The sequence below is a fragment of the Tyto alba genome, unplaced genomic scaffold (assembly GCF_018691265.1).
Source record: "Tyto alba isolate M040663 unplaced genomic scaffold, T.alba_DEE_v4.0 Super-Scaffold_22, whole genome shotgun sequence".
NCBI lineage: Eukaryota > Metazoa > Chordata > Aves > Strigiformes > Tytonidae > Tyto > Tyto alba.
The window spans coordinates 6,643,642-6,661,631 of NW_024881296.1; the positions used below are offsets into that span (position 1 = coordinate 6,643,642).

General features: G+C 39.6%; 1 protein-coding gene across 2 annotated transcripts in view; it reads left to right on the top strand.

The window, feature by feature from the left end:
* Window positions 1-578: 578 nt before the first annotated feature.
* DISC1 (DISC1 scaffold protein) overlaps window positions 579-17,990 on the top strand; it is a 185,945-nt gene continuing 168,533 nt past the window's right edge. For both annotated transcript variants that reach the window (XM_033009509.2, XM_033009516.1), the window contains exons 1-2: window positions 579-1,564; window positions 5,129-5,198. In XM_033009509.2, the coding sequence (XP_032865400.1) occupies window positions 866-1,564; window positions 5,129-5,198 (769 nt within the window). In that variant the 5' untranslated portion in view covers window positions 579-865. The remainder of the gene's footprint in view (window positions 1,565-5,128; window positions 5,199-17,990) is intronic.

Consider the following 17,990-nt stretch of genomic DNA (forward strand, 5'->3'; position numbering starts at 1 on the left):
GTTATCTGCAGCCATGGAGTGCTATAGAGTCGCATCTGTTCTGGAAGCAGAATATGAATCACTTGCTCATACTAATAAAATACGGATATGAACACAAGAAAATGGACGTGAGCAACAACAGATTACACACTGAGTTTCTTTGTGAGTGTGATTATCATCTTTCTGATGCACATTAAGTCCTATCCTAGATGTGCTTATAAGTCTGAGAATCATTCTGGATCAGAGAGACTTAAACAAGGTCTGTGCTTTAGTGTGCTGCTAAGCAAATTGAGAATGAAGCAGCACAGAGTGGCGCTATGAATAGGGAAGATGTGATTCATTGTATCCAGGTTTGTGTTCTGATGGACATGATTATGTAAGCAAGTTCACTTAAAAGCATGTGCAAACTCTTTAGAAAGTGAATGAATACACACAGTGTTCTCTTATCTGCAGTATGGTCAGTGTCTTTTTTTTTTTTGTTTGAAAGGGAAAGTGATGCACTGTTTGAAATTCCTGAAACTTATTCTCAGATGCTGCAGTATGTTAAACCTAGAAAATCACAAAAACGCTTTAATGACTTTTCTCCCCTCCCCCAGATGGTCAGGAGCACTTAATGCCTGCAGGCTCTCTTCGTAAAAAGAAACTGGCAAAAAGACCTGGATACATGAGGTCAGAAGCTCAGTGACAGATAGAGTTTCAGTCCCTGGGTGCCTGCAAACTGTTCAGGCCAGAGGAGCTCAAACATGGCAAGCAGCGTTGTGGAGACTTTGAGAACTTCTCTCTACACAGACGATGCCAAAATAACTTTGAATTCTTATGCTGTAGTGCAGTGAGTAGTACCGTGGTTCCTGCTAATGGGGTAACAGTGTTGGCCACTACTGGAGATATGGCAGGACGCTGCAAAAATTTTTCATGTTGCAAGACTCCACGGTCAGAAAACACAGAGATAGCGGCTTACCCTGCTGCAGAAACAAGCAAAGGAGATGTTTCTGCTGTATGCTGTACACGGCAGAAAAGCCATGGCGCTGAAGTGAGCAAGCCCCCAAACGCATATACTGTGGATCACTCAGAAGTGAATAACAACGGTGAATATCAACACATGGATGTTATTTCTTGTTCTCTTGGTGCACACGATAGCTTTACTTCAAGTTTCAGCTTCATACAGCTCTCCCTGAACTCAGCCTCTGGAGTAAGGGGTGCTGAAGGCAAGTCAACCGTCAAGGAAGCTGAGTATGTTCTGCATCCCAGCACTGCAGGAAATTTGCAGAAGCCAGAAGAGACGTCGCAAATTTGTGAGCACTTGGGAGCTCTGCATTGCTTCTCCAGGCCTAGTGAGGATTTGGAGTATGAAAATGAGACCACAGCAAATGATAAACTACAGGACTGTGAGACTGTGTCTCTGTCAGATACAGATGCGACACTTTCATATTCTACAGATTCCTTAGATGCAGCATCTGCTGGCTCTTCTGTCACCTCAGGCTATGAAAGTAGCTTTACTGTTAGTGACCATAACTGGGATTCTTTGATGAAAAAATATGAACCAGTGCTACAAGACTGCCTGCTTGGCAACCGCAGTACATTAAAGGTTAGTAGTCTCACTTCATCTTTGATTCCTCCTCCTGGCCCTCAAAACATTTGTATTTATAGTGCCAAAGTCACAGTTGATGTAGGAGTTGGGGTATTAATGGCTTTTGTGGCATTTGTTCATAGAGGTTTACAGTAACACTCAGCATGATAAAAGTGAGAGAACTGGTTTTGTTTTCTTTTTGGTTCTGTAAAAAAAAAAAAAAAAAGTGATGTTGCAGTACCCTATTCCTATGTTATATGGAAACTGTGATCCTCTCACTTCTAATAATGTCACACATCGGTTTCAGAATTCAACAAATAGCATTTTCTTTCACAGGTAGCTGACTTGTCTGCAGTTTGGAGTATATGTAGTACAAAATTTAGGGGTTGTAAGAAATCTTTTCTTGAAGCACCATGATTTAACAACGTTAAACTTTGTAACTGGAAATGTGATAGTTTAGCCAAAGATTTCTTGCAGTGAGTCACCTGTATGAGAGTAGCCTGTAATCTAATAGATGGTACTCTCCCCACATGAAGAAAAATGGGGGTCAAGTCCCTGCTCTAAATCCAACTGGGAATTGAACTTTTTTTTTTTTTTTTTTTTTTACCTCAGAGGAATACTGGGCTGTTGAGTCAGGAGTCTTTTTGCACATGTGTATACCTGCATGTATACGTACTGCATATGCAGGTAGTCTCATTTGCTGTGTTCTTCGTGGGATACGGGTGGGGAAACTTTAAGAATTATCAGTTATGTTTTGTTATACAGTTTTTGAGATGGTGGGGTGGGCTTTGGAGGGAAACCATATTGAGCTTACCTGCAATAAGGAGCCAAATATTGGCTTTATTGTGCATGTAGGAAGCAGCAATCCAGAGATGAATGTGGACATGATGGGTTTCACAAATTTAAGGTGCACTAAGTGGGTGGTGGGGTTTTTCTGTGGTGTTTTTTTGTTTGTCTGGGTGTTGCATTTTTTTTTTGTGGTTTTTTTTTTTTTTTTTAGTGTCTCACTAGTGCTGAGTTTCTGAGATGCCTTTCAGAAACCCAGGTTCTTGTGACTTCTCAGCTCAGACATACCTGCTGAGATGCACTATATTGTCTTTAGGCCTGATGCAGCAACCTGCTCTGGGGACACTTTGCATAACCCTCCTGTCTGGGTAAGACAGAAGGTTGAGAAACTTTTATTCTTGCTTTACTCTCCATGACATCTGACCTGATGATTCTCTCTAATACTTACTTTTCATAGAGGATGCACGTAGGACTCAAACTAAGTTCTCTTATTCACATACTTCATGCACATTGATGTGGAGCAGTTTCTTTGGCTTCGTGCCTGGAATGAAAATGTGCCCATAGTCTGGGATGGTTTGGGAAATTAATTCACTGCAAATTGGGGAATATATAACATAATCAAAACAGGAAATTATTTTTCTGTCTTTTCAGTATGCTTATTTGATAGGCACAAAAGAAACATTGCTGCCTTTAATTTCTGTATTCATTGAATGGAGAATTGGGGATTTGTGCCCTCAGATGTCTTTGCCCTTGGTTAGCCAGTCGTGTATGTTTAATTTGAAGCACCTTCCTATTGTAATGATAATGATCAAGTCTCAAACTTTTCAGAAAGGAACAAAGGCAACTGTACTCAAGAAAAGGAGACAATACTAAAGTTGTTTAAATCATGCTTTTTCTGCACTTACTGAAAAAAAAAAAAAATTGGTCATCACATGGTACAAATATAGGACATGCCACACTGAAGCATCTCTTTGATTAGTTGAGCTCCAAAGGTCATACCAGCCTGCAAATAGAAAGCACTTTACTGTGACAGCATCAGTCAGTTTGCTGTGGGCATGCCTAGGCTGCGGTACCCAAGTAGACTTTAAATGACCTGACACTGTGAGCTCATGATGGAATAAACACAGCAAACAGCAGCAGAGCTGTACTCTCAGTATAGATGGTTGTTATACATAATATATATGAAAAAAGTGTCATTTGAATCATTTCTACTGCAGGCTTCTTTGAAACTCTATCAAAAGTGTGGCATAAAACACAGAAAATAAATTATGGTGAAGATTCAGAGCTCCTCCCTTCAATATGTTACACATTCCTCACCAGCTTCAGGGAAAAAAAAGATTGGAGTTTCAGGTTGTGAAAAACAAAATAAAATAAAGCCTTGAAGAAAAGGGAGTATATACAATGTTGTTTTTTGTTTTCGTTTTTCCTCTAGGGCATCCTATAGCCTAGTGTTAATCAAGCATTTTTTGATTCTTTTCTGGCTTTATAGTTCATTTCTGACTAGTCCACTTTCACATCCCATATGACAGATACTATTAATTTAAATGTCTTGCCTAATTTGTGTGTTGATTGTGCAGTCATGATAACTGAGTGTTTCTATTAAGTTACAGGCTGGCTGTACCTATTTTTCTCTACGCAATTTAGAGTTTAAATATAGGGATTTAAATATGAAAGATTTTCAGGGAGGAGTGAGATCTTTTGTAAATGCAGAATGTCAGAAGTATGGATTTTCTTGTTTTGGAAAATGCTTTCCCAAGCGCTTTCAGGGTTTGGCCAATGAGAATATATGTTGCTGCTTTTTTCGGGCTTACCTTATTCAGTGCTGATAATGGCTTGTTTGGTACTGGTCATGTATAAATTTAATAAGAAAACACTTTTCAGTCTTGTAACTGTAGCCATGTTAGGCTGTGGTTGGCAAGGCAATGAGAGGACTCTCTACCTTCTAACCAAATTCTTCTAACAGTAAAAACTTTTAATGGCCTTTGAATGCACACCTGACCTTCCAATTTTTTTAGTAAATTCAGAACTTTGGTCCAGACCCTTTCATGTTAACAGAGAGAAGCAGTAACTTTTGAAATAAAACTTCATTATTATCACACTTTCTTTGGCTGTGAAAGGGCACTCTGTTTGTGGTAGAGGTATTCTTAGTGTTTTGCCTTTTTTCCCCATGCAGCATTTTTAGCGTGAACATTTCTGAAAATGCAAACTTCAGTGTTATGTAGATGAGTCTAAATGATATTTTAATGTAACTTCATTGGCTGCATATGAACAGAATTTTCTGTGCCACAACATAAGTATACCTGTTCCAAAATATTCATACTGTATTTTTCTTTTTACTTAAAGAAGAAAATGTAGTTTGTATATGGAAATCCTGGATTTGTTCTGTGCAAAACTCATAGGAAAAAAAAATGTTAGAATAGGCTCAAGAATGCACTGTTGAGTACAATGTGATCAGAAGTAGATGTCATGCTGCCAGAATCCTCTAATAATCCTTTCTTTGATTTATTCAAAGAGTGAAAAATATCCTGTGATCACATGATCTCTTTTGCTTTTCAAGAAATACTGTTTGTTATTCTCTGCATGTGTTTGGACTAAAGCCATGCTTGACTTAAGTAGCTGCAGTTCAGCTGACTTCCAAATAGGTCCGTCCACTTAACAAATGTTGGGGGTTAACTCTCAAAATTGGGCCATTCTAGCAATGTAGTAATTCCATTCAATTTATGTTATGTAGAGGTTAATTGCCTAAATATTTTAAAATGTAACTTCTTCATAATTAACTTTTTTCTCTTTGCATAGATAAAATCCTTGATTTTACGGCTTCAGAGGCTTCAGGAAAAAGCAATAGAGGAAGATGACTATGATAGAGGTGAGAGTTGCTCCCCTTGCTCCCCCACTGAATCACGCTGTTTTTTTTTTTTTTTACCTTCCCCCTCCTTCCTCTATTAACTTTATATTTGCTACATAGCAGTGTGTAGGTGTGGAAGGCAAGTTCAATGAACTGTATTGTTTATGCTGTCATATGACAGGAAACAAATTAAAGAAAGAAGTAGGTCAGCAGCAGGTAGCAACAGTTTTTATTTTCTTGAGCCACATCACCATGTGGGAAGGTTGAAATTCAAATATCCACCATCTGGATCAGCTGTTTTGAAGCAGCATGACTTTAAAAAATGCAGAAATGAATGAAAGCTTTGAAGGGAGAAAGGACAGGCACTGGCTGCTGACAGAGTGTGATTTGTTGCTTGCCACATTTAGTTATGACACTACAGCAGGGCTCAAACACAGAAATTAGGTCAGTAGCTATTATAAAAGTGAATGATACTGTCTTGTGGGATTAACTTGATGTCCACTGGGTTGAATCAAAACCAGCTAGAGAATATGGTGGTGATACAGCTGCTGGCAAGTATTTGAGTAGTGCTTTTCCTTTCAAATGCCTTTGCACTTCTGATAAGGTCTGTGTGTGCGTGCGTTAATAATTAGAGCATCTATTAACACACATCTCTGGTTTGTTACTGTTTCCTCTTATGGTAGTCTGTGTTCAGGTACTCGGTGTTTTGATGGTCTTGAGGTTCTAGATGAAATTCTTCCTGCTAAATCTGTATTCATTTGGGAAGCCCTACACCCTACAAACGTTTCAGTAAAATCTGCATGGGTCCTTCAGAGAATAAGGCTGGACAAAGATAGTTCCTTTCTTGCCGCCTTTTTAATCTCAGCTTTTGGGAAGCTGGGAAGTGGTCAGACTTCTGGTTTGCCTTTCAAAATTAATGTGTGAAGCTTTGCAGTTGTACCCATGGCTCTATTTCCTTGCCCCCAAAGGTGTCCCCCAAGACAATTATGTTATAATAGTGTCTAGGGAGTAGGTGTGTAGCCCTTTTGCAAGAGTGGTTCTGTTGGCCTGTTAAAGGCTTGCCTGTATGTAGGAGAAAAGTCTGCTAATGTCACAAGTCATTCTTTTAGTGTGGCATCTCCTGGAGGGGAAAACCTTTTAGGTATGTTAAAAGCTGAGGATGTTGTAGATATTAATGGGTTTAATCTCTGTCAAATAGACATTATTGATGTGTATGCTTTACATATGTAACACTCATAACTCTTCTTTTTTAAGTGCCTGTGGGTTGAGTTCCCAGTTGGAGACTTCCCAACAGCTGTGTACTCAGTACGCGTGGTTCCCACAGATTCCAGCTGGGATTCTCTGGGCAGTCAGCCACTCCGACAACAGTATTTTAGTCTATCAGGTGTGACATCTGTGTGTGATGCCACACAGTTGTTGACTACAGCAGAAAATGGTGTCTTGTCTAACCTTGCACAGAAAACTCTTGTGTAGTTTTCCAGGGTGCTAGTCTTGTATCTTTAAAACAGGACCACCTTTCTGCTGACCATCATTTTATCAATTACCCTTTTCAGTTTCCACCCTAGTTACCAGACAGGTAGCACAGAGGGCAGTTTGCAGAATCTTACACTAATTCCCTTCAGAAAAATGGTCTGGCTGAAATGCCATTTCACCAGGTGTCTTGGACACAGTTTACAGAGAGTAAAAGTGGCAGCAGTAATGGAGAGGAGCATCCACAGGTGGGTTTGCTCTTTTCTGTGCTAAGTCTGGTGTATATATAGACAGAAAACATTTGTCTTGATATAGGACTAGATACTGAGGTTCTTGAGAGGCTTTGTCATGGGTTCCTCCATGCCTTTGAAAACTGGAACTCCATCTTCAAACAACCTTTTTAAGAAAATTCCACATTCTATGCATGTGTGTGACCATGCATCTTTAATTTCATCAATTCCTAGTTTTTGAGTCCTTGACCCGCTTTCTGTCATACTGGTCTTTCTTCATTTTCTGATACAACTGTCAGCTGGGGTTTTTTTGTGACTACCTTTCATTATTTTCGTGGTATCTGAACTGGCTTCTTAAGTTTTTTCTTTTGTGAAACGTGGACAGCATATCTCCAGGGAAAGACTCACATGGAGAAGGTGCAGTGCTGCAAGAAGAATGAGCTGTGACCTTCCCTCCTTCTCTTGCAGTGGCAAGCCTTCCACATTTGCTTTTAGAGCTATGTCACTGCTGCTGGTGGAGAACAAAGTCCTGTCTGGCGTGAAGAGAAGTTTGAAAGCTTATTAAAGAGCTTACAGATTGGCCCAGTACCAATTTCTGTTCAAGTGAAATCTGTAATTAGCCTTCTTTAAAGGGATCTTATTGCCAAATATTGCTAGCAGGGGATGGAATTGCTAAATGTGCAGAGCTGTGATGTGGGGCATAAATGGAAATATATTATCAGGGAGTGGGAGAAACTGACACACTGTATGCGGAGGGCTGATGGCATTTTAACTATAATGCTAAAAAGAAAATTACTATCTCTGTAATTTGAGGGATGACTTTGAGTATAGAGCGAGTCCTCTGTTAAGAGCAGAACTGTTTTGAACTGGATATTGTGGTAGTGCTGTGTGTGTGGTGATAGCACAGGTCATGGGAGTGCTGCAGGGGAAGGAGAGATCTGGTATGGTGTGAATAGCTGTGAAATACCCAGTATGTGAGAGAGTAGAGGAGAGGGGAGGAGTATGGGTGGCTATACCCTCAGCTGGAAAACTAAATTGTCAATAATTATATTATCATTTGTAACTATGCTACTACTTCAGTAGTAGAGGCTCTTCTCCAACTTCAACCACAGACAAGAATTTAAGATTTTCTGCCTTTGTCTCTCTGAGAGCTGTCCAGTCGTGCAGGGGAGGGCTTGATTCTTAACAGGAGTGTGGTGGGAGAGAGGCGGGTTAGCACTTCAAACTCCTCCAAGTGTTCGGGACTGCTTTCTGCTGTCTGACACTGCAAACTTAGCAACTTAAGGGAAGGCAAGCATCTACTGTCTGACATTGGTGCTCTCCTGCTCTCCGGAGCTTTTTGAAAGCTCCCGTAGGTTGAAACTGAAGTGTAAGTAAAGTGGTGCCCCTGCAGAGAGGGGAAAGTGATGTACAGTGTTTTTGGTTGTGGCAACAAGACTAGGAAATGGCACAGAAATAAAGTCAAGTTTTTCCCACTACAAAGCCATTAACAAATACCTTGTTGCAAACAAGGATATATCTGTTTTGTCCCTTTGCAGAAACACAAAACAGATGCTTGCTGCTTGGGTCTGTTAGAGAACATGTGTGTTTTCTAGGTTCATGTTAATGAATTAACATTTATTTCCTGAACAGGTGATTATTTTACTTTTTTTAAGGGATATTTGGACCCACATCTCTCCATTGTTCTTTAGCAGAGAAGTGAATGCCTGTTTAAATCTTCAGCTTGTTTTTTTTTCCTAGTTTCTCCTTTAGATGATATTTGCTCTGTCTTCTTCCTCCCCTCAAGGTTGGGAGGTGTGCAGCAGAAATAGCTTTTGCCATTGGTTGTTTACCTGTGCTGTGTATTCTTAAAGACTTGCCTTGGCATGGTTAGGGTGTTGGTGTAGAGGAGCTTCAGTCAGTCATTCCAGCAACTACAGTTTCTTCTTGTATTTACCGGCAGTGCCGTGTGTGTGTGTGGGGGTGGGATGGGATGTTTGTTCTGAGAGCACTGGGGGGGCTGCTTGGGGCAGAGGCCGCCCTCCTGTCCCATGTTCGTGCTCATCTGCTAGAGGCCACCAAGCACAGTGTTGTGAGACCTGCAGGGTGCTCTCTCTTCATGCTGTAGCCACCATGGGTTGTTTCAGATGCAGATGTTCCTCGGCTGTGAAATGTTTGTGTGAAACGCATATTCAGTGAGACAAATCTCCTTCTCAGTCCTGGCTTATTTTTAAATAGGAACCATTAGGTTGTTATGTGTTTTATTGTTTGTTCTGTGTGTGTAGATGATGAAATAGCCAGTGTATTTACTTGTGGTCTCCTCTTGATGGCCACATTACTGTATATTTTCAAAGCAGGTACAGTACCATGGGAATATGATAACAGTGTTTTGCCTTGCGTAGCATATAGTAAAAATTGGTCTGTTCTCCAAGGATCACTTGGAGTGTTGTCATGGCTCATTATTCATGATGGAGCTTGACAGCTCCAAGGTTAAACACACTGCTGAATACAGGAGGTAAAAAAAAAAAAGCAGTGTATTTTTGTGTCTGTGGGAGTTGTGCTTGCAGTGGAAGCAAGTGTATTTTGCTCACTACAAATCTATTGCCCAAACACTTAAAAACACTTTTCCTGTTCTTCGCTTCTTGAACTCCTCAACTTTGCCTGGTACAAGAGGCAAAAGGACAGGTAACTAAGCATCAGGATTGAGTCTTGCTGTTGAACCCCACTACTGGTTCATGTGTCATCTTGTTACTTGTAAATACAAGTTTCTGCAGAATTACTGATTTTTATTTTTTTTTTTTTTTCTTAATTATTGTGTGCAGGAATGTGAGTGTACAGATTCACTGCTTGCAGCTGGCAATATCCCTGTGCAACCAGGTTGTATTTGTAGTTAAAGTTCTCCAGTGAACTGAGTAGATTGGAGCAACTCCTCATCAGTCCAACATGGCAGCTAGAATACAGAAACATTTACGCTTGTTGTAGCAAAACTTATTGATCTCAGCAACGAAAATTAATGCTGCAGATACATTTAACATCATGTGAGCCTTTGGTTATTTTAGTTGAGGTCTCAAAGCTTGAGCAATATGAATTGGTGAGCTGCAGTGGACTTGTGCACCATGTGCACTGCAGAAACATAGTGCTTGTATGTTTGTTTGGTTGGTTGCTTTTTTTCCTCGTTTTGCTCCTGCTTTTTGAGACCTCTTCATGCCAGTTGTCCTTTCCATGTTTCAGATCTTCAGGGCATCAAGGACAGAACCCTGTGCTGTGTGGGAGTTGGACTCTCATTTCACATGTTTTTTGTTAATCACAAGCATAGGAAGGAAAAGGAAAGACTTTGTAGCAGTTATCCTTCTGTACATTTACACTATCATAGGTGCTGTTGCTCACTTGAACCTGCTATTTGTTTTAAGGCAACTGCAGAGAGAAAACAATAGAGTGTAATGTCTGGGTTGAAAATGTCATTTGTTAAATGGTATTCAGAGGGAGGTCTTGGCCACTTCTTATGTTGGTACTTGAAAATGCTGAATTATACAATAACCCTAAATTCCTTGCCAGATGTATAGTTGTTTGGTCTTTCTAAATTTCTTTTTGCAGTTTAAACTGCAAAAAAAATATTTTTCCAGTTTAAAGTGCTATTTCTGATCATAGCTCTTAAATGTAGCTCTTAAACATTTGAACCAATCTGATCTTCAAGCAGGTGGGTGGTGTTTTTTTTTTTTTTTTTTTTTTTTTTTTTTTTTTTTTCCTGGAGGAGCTATTTGCAAATGAGGGTTGGATAGAATCCCTGCTTTACTGTAGTTCTAATATATTGAACTAAAATGTGGCTTGACAGATGGTTGTTAGGACACAGAAATGAAGGCAAGTTAGCTTCTTTCTGAGGAAGGACAATGAATTTGAAAGAAGCTGTGTCTGAAAAAACACATTCTTTGAGAGTTAACTTTGGACTGTACCTGTTTCAGGATGGCATATACCTTAAGCCCAGCTGTATTTTGAGTGAAGCTCTATATCTGAGGCTACTGATTAAATAAAAGGTGGTGGATGCTGGAGGAGCAGGATTTCTGTGACACAGGAGACTTACTGTGAGCTTGTAACTTGCAGTTGCAGACCATTGAGTTGGAAATGGGTTTGGGGTGGGTGGGACAAATAAGGCTTTCTGTTGTGCTGTACTGACAGAGCCTTGTTCCATCACAAGCTTGTAGAAGCTTCCCGAAATGTGTGGGTATGTCTTTCAGGGTTTCATTTTTAATTTTTATAACTTTCTTGTAAAGCTATTAAGAGGATGGGGGGAAGGGCCTGTAAATGTTCTTAAAACCAAATCTTCCTTGCATGGATCTTGTTTATCCTGCCTTTCTCTGACAAACTTGAATAACCTCCACAAAAGGGTTTGGGTGGTTAAGGAAAGTAAGTGCTTAAGTATAAATTAGACTTAATTTTCCTTGCAACAACGCATAGGCAGCACAAGCCTTGCAACTCTCCCACCTTGTCTGTGTTTCTCTATCAAGAGATTTCTTGACTGGTATCTCTAAGATACCAGTATGAAATAAAAAGATAGAACTGTTTTTGTCCATATCGATTTATTATTTGATGCTAGCTGAAACTGTAGACCAAGATGCTGCTGTTCAAATGTTTGGTTTTGACTTCTGTCTACTAGCAGCAGTAAGGACATCACCATTTCTTTTTATGCAGTCTATGTTGGGCTTATCCAGTTGCTATTGATTTTTCTTTTTTTTTTTTTTTTTTTTTTTTTTGTTACAAAATTGGGACAGGAGTTGAGCCAGTCACAATTTAAACGTATGAAACTCCTTATCTCACTGTTAGGTAGACAGATGAAGAACTGTCAGGGTTGGTTTTTTTTTTAATACTAAAAGAATATAGTAATGGCTAATGTTTGTGAGAGGGAGGTCTGGTATAGGTTTCTGTGTACTTTCACTTGTTTTTACTCACTGCATATGTAGCACATGCATCTTCAGCAACTTCTTGAAATGCTTTTGATGTGAATCCTCATTTCAGCCCAGTTGTTCAGTTTCCGTCACGTCAAGGTGTGTCTTTGAGGTAGAACAGCATCTTGCTGTTGATCTGCTTATTGCCCACACATTGAAAATGCAGTCATGTCTTCTGCATCTTTAATTCCTTAGCCAATATTGGAGAGGAAGCTGCTGTAGTCATGCAGTATCTCGCATAGACTGTGCAGGCTAAATATTTTTAGGAAGCGGTAGTATTTTGTGGGATTCTACTATGCTCTCTTATTTTAATCTTGGCCAGCGTGAAGAGGTTCAGCTACATCTTGTGTTTCTGGAAGCTGCTTGACAAAAAGAAAATTGCTGAAGTTTTGGCATACCATGTGCTTGGAAGCTTTCTCTACTCCCGGCCATCTGCTGTCTAAAACTGACACAGCGGGCTACCCCTCCTGTGATAGTCAGGTTCTATTTCTCAGTCCGTGATGCAGCCAAGCTGTTCCCAGACAGCCTGGCTAGTCTTTTACAAACAAACAAGCAACGAAGAAATCTGAACAAAATAAGCGATTATGGATAATTTAAGAGCTTACTTGCTGGATTGCAGTTTGAAGCATAGAGCTCTGATGCGTGTAACTTAGGAGAAGTGTTGATGTGCTATCTGGACAGTACCCACTGAGTGAGTGACATGGCTCTCCTGCTACCCAGCCCATCTGCTTACTTTGCACTTGCAAAATCATGCAGCCCAATTTTATATTCAGGACAGACTTATCTTTTCCTTGCTCTTTAGAAATATTAACTCCAGATCAGAAAATTGTGTTTCATTTGCAATGTGACCACTGGAGACAGTATGACTACTAATTCAACCAACAACCAGAAATTGGTTTTGCTGCCCTTGTCTTATACTTAGGATATAAACATTTTAAGGGAGTGGGAGAACACCTGCTCTTTTTAATTATTGTCTGTTTAATAAATGACTGGACATGGACAGAAGCTTCTAGATGGCATGATAATGCAACTTCTATCTAATTGGAGATTAAGAAGGTGCTAAATGACTGTTACTACCATTTGAAAGCAAGCACTAAGTCTTCCAGTGCAAGTCCTCTGTGGGGAACTGATAATGCTCCTTGGTGGTTGCTGTCTGGTCAAATTCCTTAATAGGATGCTTTTGTTGGAGATCTCTGCAGACCTTCCATCGCTTGCCAAACTTGTCTGCAAAGTGGGATTGCCTCAAGTCAATTAACTTCTCCTTTCCCCTGATATTTCCCTCCTATCTTCCCTGTACGCATGCCTAGACCCAATTGCCTGTGCTGGGGTGTGTTCATAGTTCTGCAGGCACGTCTGCCCTCTGATGCTTCCCTGCCCTGCCTTTGGCCTAGGCAAGATTTTGTGCATTCCTTTCTTATCTTTAGCCTGTGGAAAGTAAAAGTAGCAAGTGCACTGTTTTAAGGACATCTTTAGTCCTTTTAGGATTATTGACAATACCAAGTAAGTTACAAGTTTTACCTGCTTCATTGCATCTGAATAACTAAGAGAACACAATAGATAACTAAAATCACTAACTAGGGTTTCTTTTTATGAAAGAAATACTGAGCATGTATTAGAAAACTGGAAATTCAAAAGCAAGTAGTTTGGAATGTCCCATTGTGCATACCAATAATAGTAAAAGAAATGTTGGTGGAATTAAAAATACTTTTAGGGATGTCTGGATGAATTATTATTAGCAAATAAAGTTCTTGGGTGTAGCAAGTACTCGAGAAACTGTTTTTTCAATTTTGCTTTCAGCTAGCAGGTGTCTTGGAAACCACTTTTTAAAGATAAAGTTAATTGTTTAGTAGGAATTTTAAAAACTAAAATTAAAACATTTGTAGATTGTGTACATTGTTTGGCTGCTGGAATTCTTCTGAAAGCACAGGTGGAAAAGGTGGTGTCACTCAATGATTTGACTTTTTCATTTTTAGTTTTCCTTACAGAGGAGATCATCAGCCATGCAGTCACACTAATGATCTGTCACTTGCAGGATTGTACATATTTTGAAATTAATCGTGGCATCAGAAAAAGGCATACGGTTAAGGATGTGAATATCAGCCTAAATACTGAACTTACTTCTACTTTATCTGTTTTTGGAGTAAACTATTTTTAGTCTGAAGAGCTTTATAGTTTTAAATTAAGGTATAGGATTAAAAAAACCCTGAACAATACAAGCTGTAAGTGAATCTTTCCTGTGTTGTCAAATGCATATGAAATGCTTGCATGTATGTAACATTTCCTTTATTAAAAAAAAATAAAGGTGATTTGCTATTTTCATATTTCACCAATGACACTTTCTTCTCTTCATGTCTGGCTCTCCTGTGTTTATGGCTTGAGATAATAATTTCACTAATGTAATTAATTTTTCAGGAAAAATGCAAGGCAGACCCCTAATTATGTACAGACATACTGTGTTATCCACTGAGAATGTATTCCCAAACAGTATGCTATTTAGCACTGTGATGGATAGATAAACATTTTTTTTCCCATAAAGGTTTAATATAAGGGGGACTTTTGACATACAATATACATTCACAGGGACAGTGTAGATGATATGGCAGATAGAGCTGCAGAAAGAGGCCCATCAGTAGGAGGAGATGCTTGCTTTCTGGAATGTGTTGCTGTTCTAAGAGTTCTCGTCTGCTTCAGCCGTGAGACTGCATACCCAGCATTGCACTTTTAGGTCCTTCACCCTTAACTGGCTTTATTCTGAATCATTTCAGAAAGGTCATTAAAATGTTAACCGTTCAGAAGCAGGCAACAAGAATGCTTCCAGTAGAAGACTTGCATAAAGCCTTCAGTCTCGGGTGAAGCAGTCGTGAGCTTTATGAATAGCAATCCTCTCTAAAAAGCCAGCATTTCTTTCAGCAGACCATACTGAAGTTGCTGTTGTGCATCTCCATCTTCCACATCATATATATAGTCCCTGTGAACTTGAATTGTGTGTATTCAAGTCCCTGCATACATCCCTCCTACATTATATCGGTTCTTAGGGGAAGAAGTTGCTTTGTTGTCTGCTCACCAGAGCCATGTCATCTGTGAGACTGATGGCAGCTTGTGGAACAGGATATTAAATGATTGCTGATGGAATGCTAAAATAATGGAGATAAATGGCAGAGGCAGTAGGGTCTTGCGGTACAACGTAAGCCCTGTTTGACTTCTCAATAATCTTACAACCTGTTGGTCTGTCAGTGCATGGTCTCTCTTCTTTGTATTTGTTGGCTCTGGTGTACTGCATTGAGTGCTTTGATCATGCTTTGGTTGGGCCTAGCATTGAGTAAATCTAGGGTAGATTTGAGCATCAAGGCCCTCATTAGAGAAGAGGAGGAGGGATCTAGGTGTGAGCTATAGGTCTGGGGACATGTGTGCATTGGAGGAGATGACAGGATTTGAGCATCTCTTAAGACTATGGGAAATTCTGTAGCCAGGAAGCATAGGTTAGCATTAAGTTTATATGTGTGCATTGAGTGAAGTCCTATATATAGCTCGGCATTGATGGAGGTAGCAACTCATTTCTATCTCTAAACGAGGTCTGAATTATGAGGAGATGTTACAGCTAGGCTTCAGGAAGGGAAGGGATGAAGTTGAGTTACAGGAAATCATCAGTACATTTGGATTTTGTGGAGGCAAAGAAGAGTTCAGGGAAGCTGTAAGACTGCAATGAATCAGGCCCACATAAACTGCGATGTGTGTGACAATATCTGTCAGAGCTCAAGTAGCAGAGGGTGTGGTTCTCCCCCCCAAATGACATTCAAATGTTTTATCAAAGAAAGTTAGTTGGTTTTTTTTTTTTTTCTTATTCTTTTTTTCATGTTTCAACTTTTACCTGCCCAGTCCCAAGGGTATGTGTGACTCTCAGTACTGGAAAATACTCTGGTGTTGAACTGGAATGACTTTTTGGCTGCTGCTCTGTATGGGACTGCACCTGTGCTCTTTTCAGTATGAACCTCAAGCAACAGCGAGAACTTTCTCAGTGGCAGTAATCTGAAATTAAATGACTCCCTTAATGACAAGCATATAGAAATACAGAGAAAAGAGGTTCCTGCTGTACACCATCATGTAGTGCAAAGCCTGCTAGTGGGGTTTATTGCTGAAAAATCCTCATCTATCAAATACAATTCAAGGGGAACAATTTTTCAGTCCTTAATCTGATGAAAAGTCAAACTGGTGAACTGGAAGCAGAAAGCTCAATAGCGCATTCGTAATTCTCCTGAAGTCTTCTGTTTACAGGTTTAAGGAAGTAGCTCTGGTGACTTAAGGGTGCTATGCTAATCCTGACCTCCAAATGCGTACAAGCAGTATCTGCTACTCTATATTCATAGGCCAAATGCCATACTTTGTTGCCCAAGTCATTGAGAATCTGCTGTCCTGTCCTTTCCAAGAACAAAAAAAAGGAATGAAACAAAAAAAGATCAGCTCTTCTAAGTGCGCAGTAGTAACTAACATCAAACCCAAATTCATATTGAAGTGCAGGGGGTATTGGTTTGAAATATTTTAGTTATGACCTTTTCTTGTTGGGCAAAACACTTGAGCAAGAGCTGAAATTGCCCCAGTCTCAGGCAGGCTTCAACAGCTGGCTATTCTGGTGTTAAGTAATAATAAGAATGAAAATAATGAGAAGTTCTCAACAAAGACGTTCCAGTTGTGCTATGTTATCTGCCTTGCAGGACCAAGGGCAAGAAGAGTCAAGATGTATGAATGTTTTTATAAAAAATTTACTCTTTTTTTTTTTTTTTTTTTTAAAATGTCGTATAAAATGACAAGATATTCCAGGGAAAGAAATGCTGAAGATGCTGAGAAGGAGAAAGAATGAGAAATATTTGGAAAAAAAAAAAAAAAAATTGAAGTAGAATTATTCCAGAATTAAAATTTAGTTCTGTTTTAGACCACTGTGCCTGCACAAGCACTGGTACTGGAATAGCTTTCTGATATTAATTGTTATGCCATCACAAGTCTGTTCTTACTTGCCTGTAGATAAGCCTTCTGAGTTTTGTACAGTTTAGTATTTCCTGTCTCAGGTGCTTTTTTTTTTTCCACCTATAACTCCCAGGACTTGTAACGAGGAATGCACAGGATCCAGGAGGATGCTATTATTTAATTTAAATGACTCTCATGTTTTTTCTTGTGGACATTTTCATAAACTATCATGCAGTTCCAAATAAAGAAGAGGAGAGAAAACTGGCAGAGGAACAAACAACCTTCATTCCCCATGCTATGCACTGTATTTGTGTGATTATTGAATGTTTTACTTTTTTTTTCATTTATGTACCACTTTGCTTGTTGGTTGAACCTGCCTGTTATTGTATACAAGAGGTGTTTCTCGCTTCCCTCCTCCTGCTTTCAAAATACTTAGGCTCTCCTTACCTATAGGTGTTGTATTGACTGACCCATTCAGTCTGAATATTTAGGGGCAGCCTTACATGCTCAGCAAAACTATTTTATTGCTATTACTTCTCTTAGGGCAAAATAAAAAAAGAAAGAAGGGAAAAAAGCCCTTTCCTTTTAAATCAAGTAAGGAGAAGGCAAGGCTGCATGTCTGTGTGTGAATGCCTAATGCCTCCCCGGTATAAACAAGATGGGAGTTAGAAACAGTGTGGGTAGCAAAGCAGCTGAGATGTATTTGACTTACTTTCTTCTATTGTGGCACGCTTATTTGTTGAATGCAGGAAAAAAATAATGTCAAAAAAAGTGAAATGAAGCTTTCTTTGCTCGTTGAAGTGTCCTGAAAAATGTTGCTTTTGCTCAGATGAGGGAAAAGAAATAATTCAGTTCCTATGCAAGACAGAGCTCAGTTAGGTGGTGGCTACAGGAGGCATAGGTCGTGTAAGGGCTGGAGTCATTTGGGGGAATAATGCAGCAGGCCTGGTTCTGCTGAACAAGCTTTCCCTGGGTTGTAGCTTTAAGGTAGTAAACTTGGACTTTGACTTCAACAAGCCTGAGGTGAGAGGTTTCTTGTACCCCCATGTATGCTCCTATAGGGACTGTGCTGTTCATAGAATCATAGAATGCCAGGCTGGAAGGGACCTCAAGGATCATCTGGTCCAACCTTTCCTGGCAAAAGCACGGTCTAGACAAGATGTCTTAGCACCCTGTCCAGCTGAATCTTAAAAGGAGATTATTCCAGTAGCTGATTGTTCTCTTTGTGAAAATTA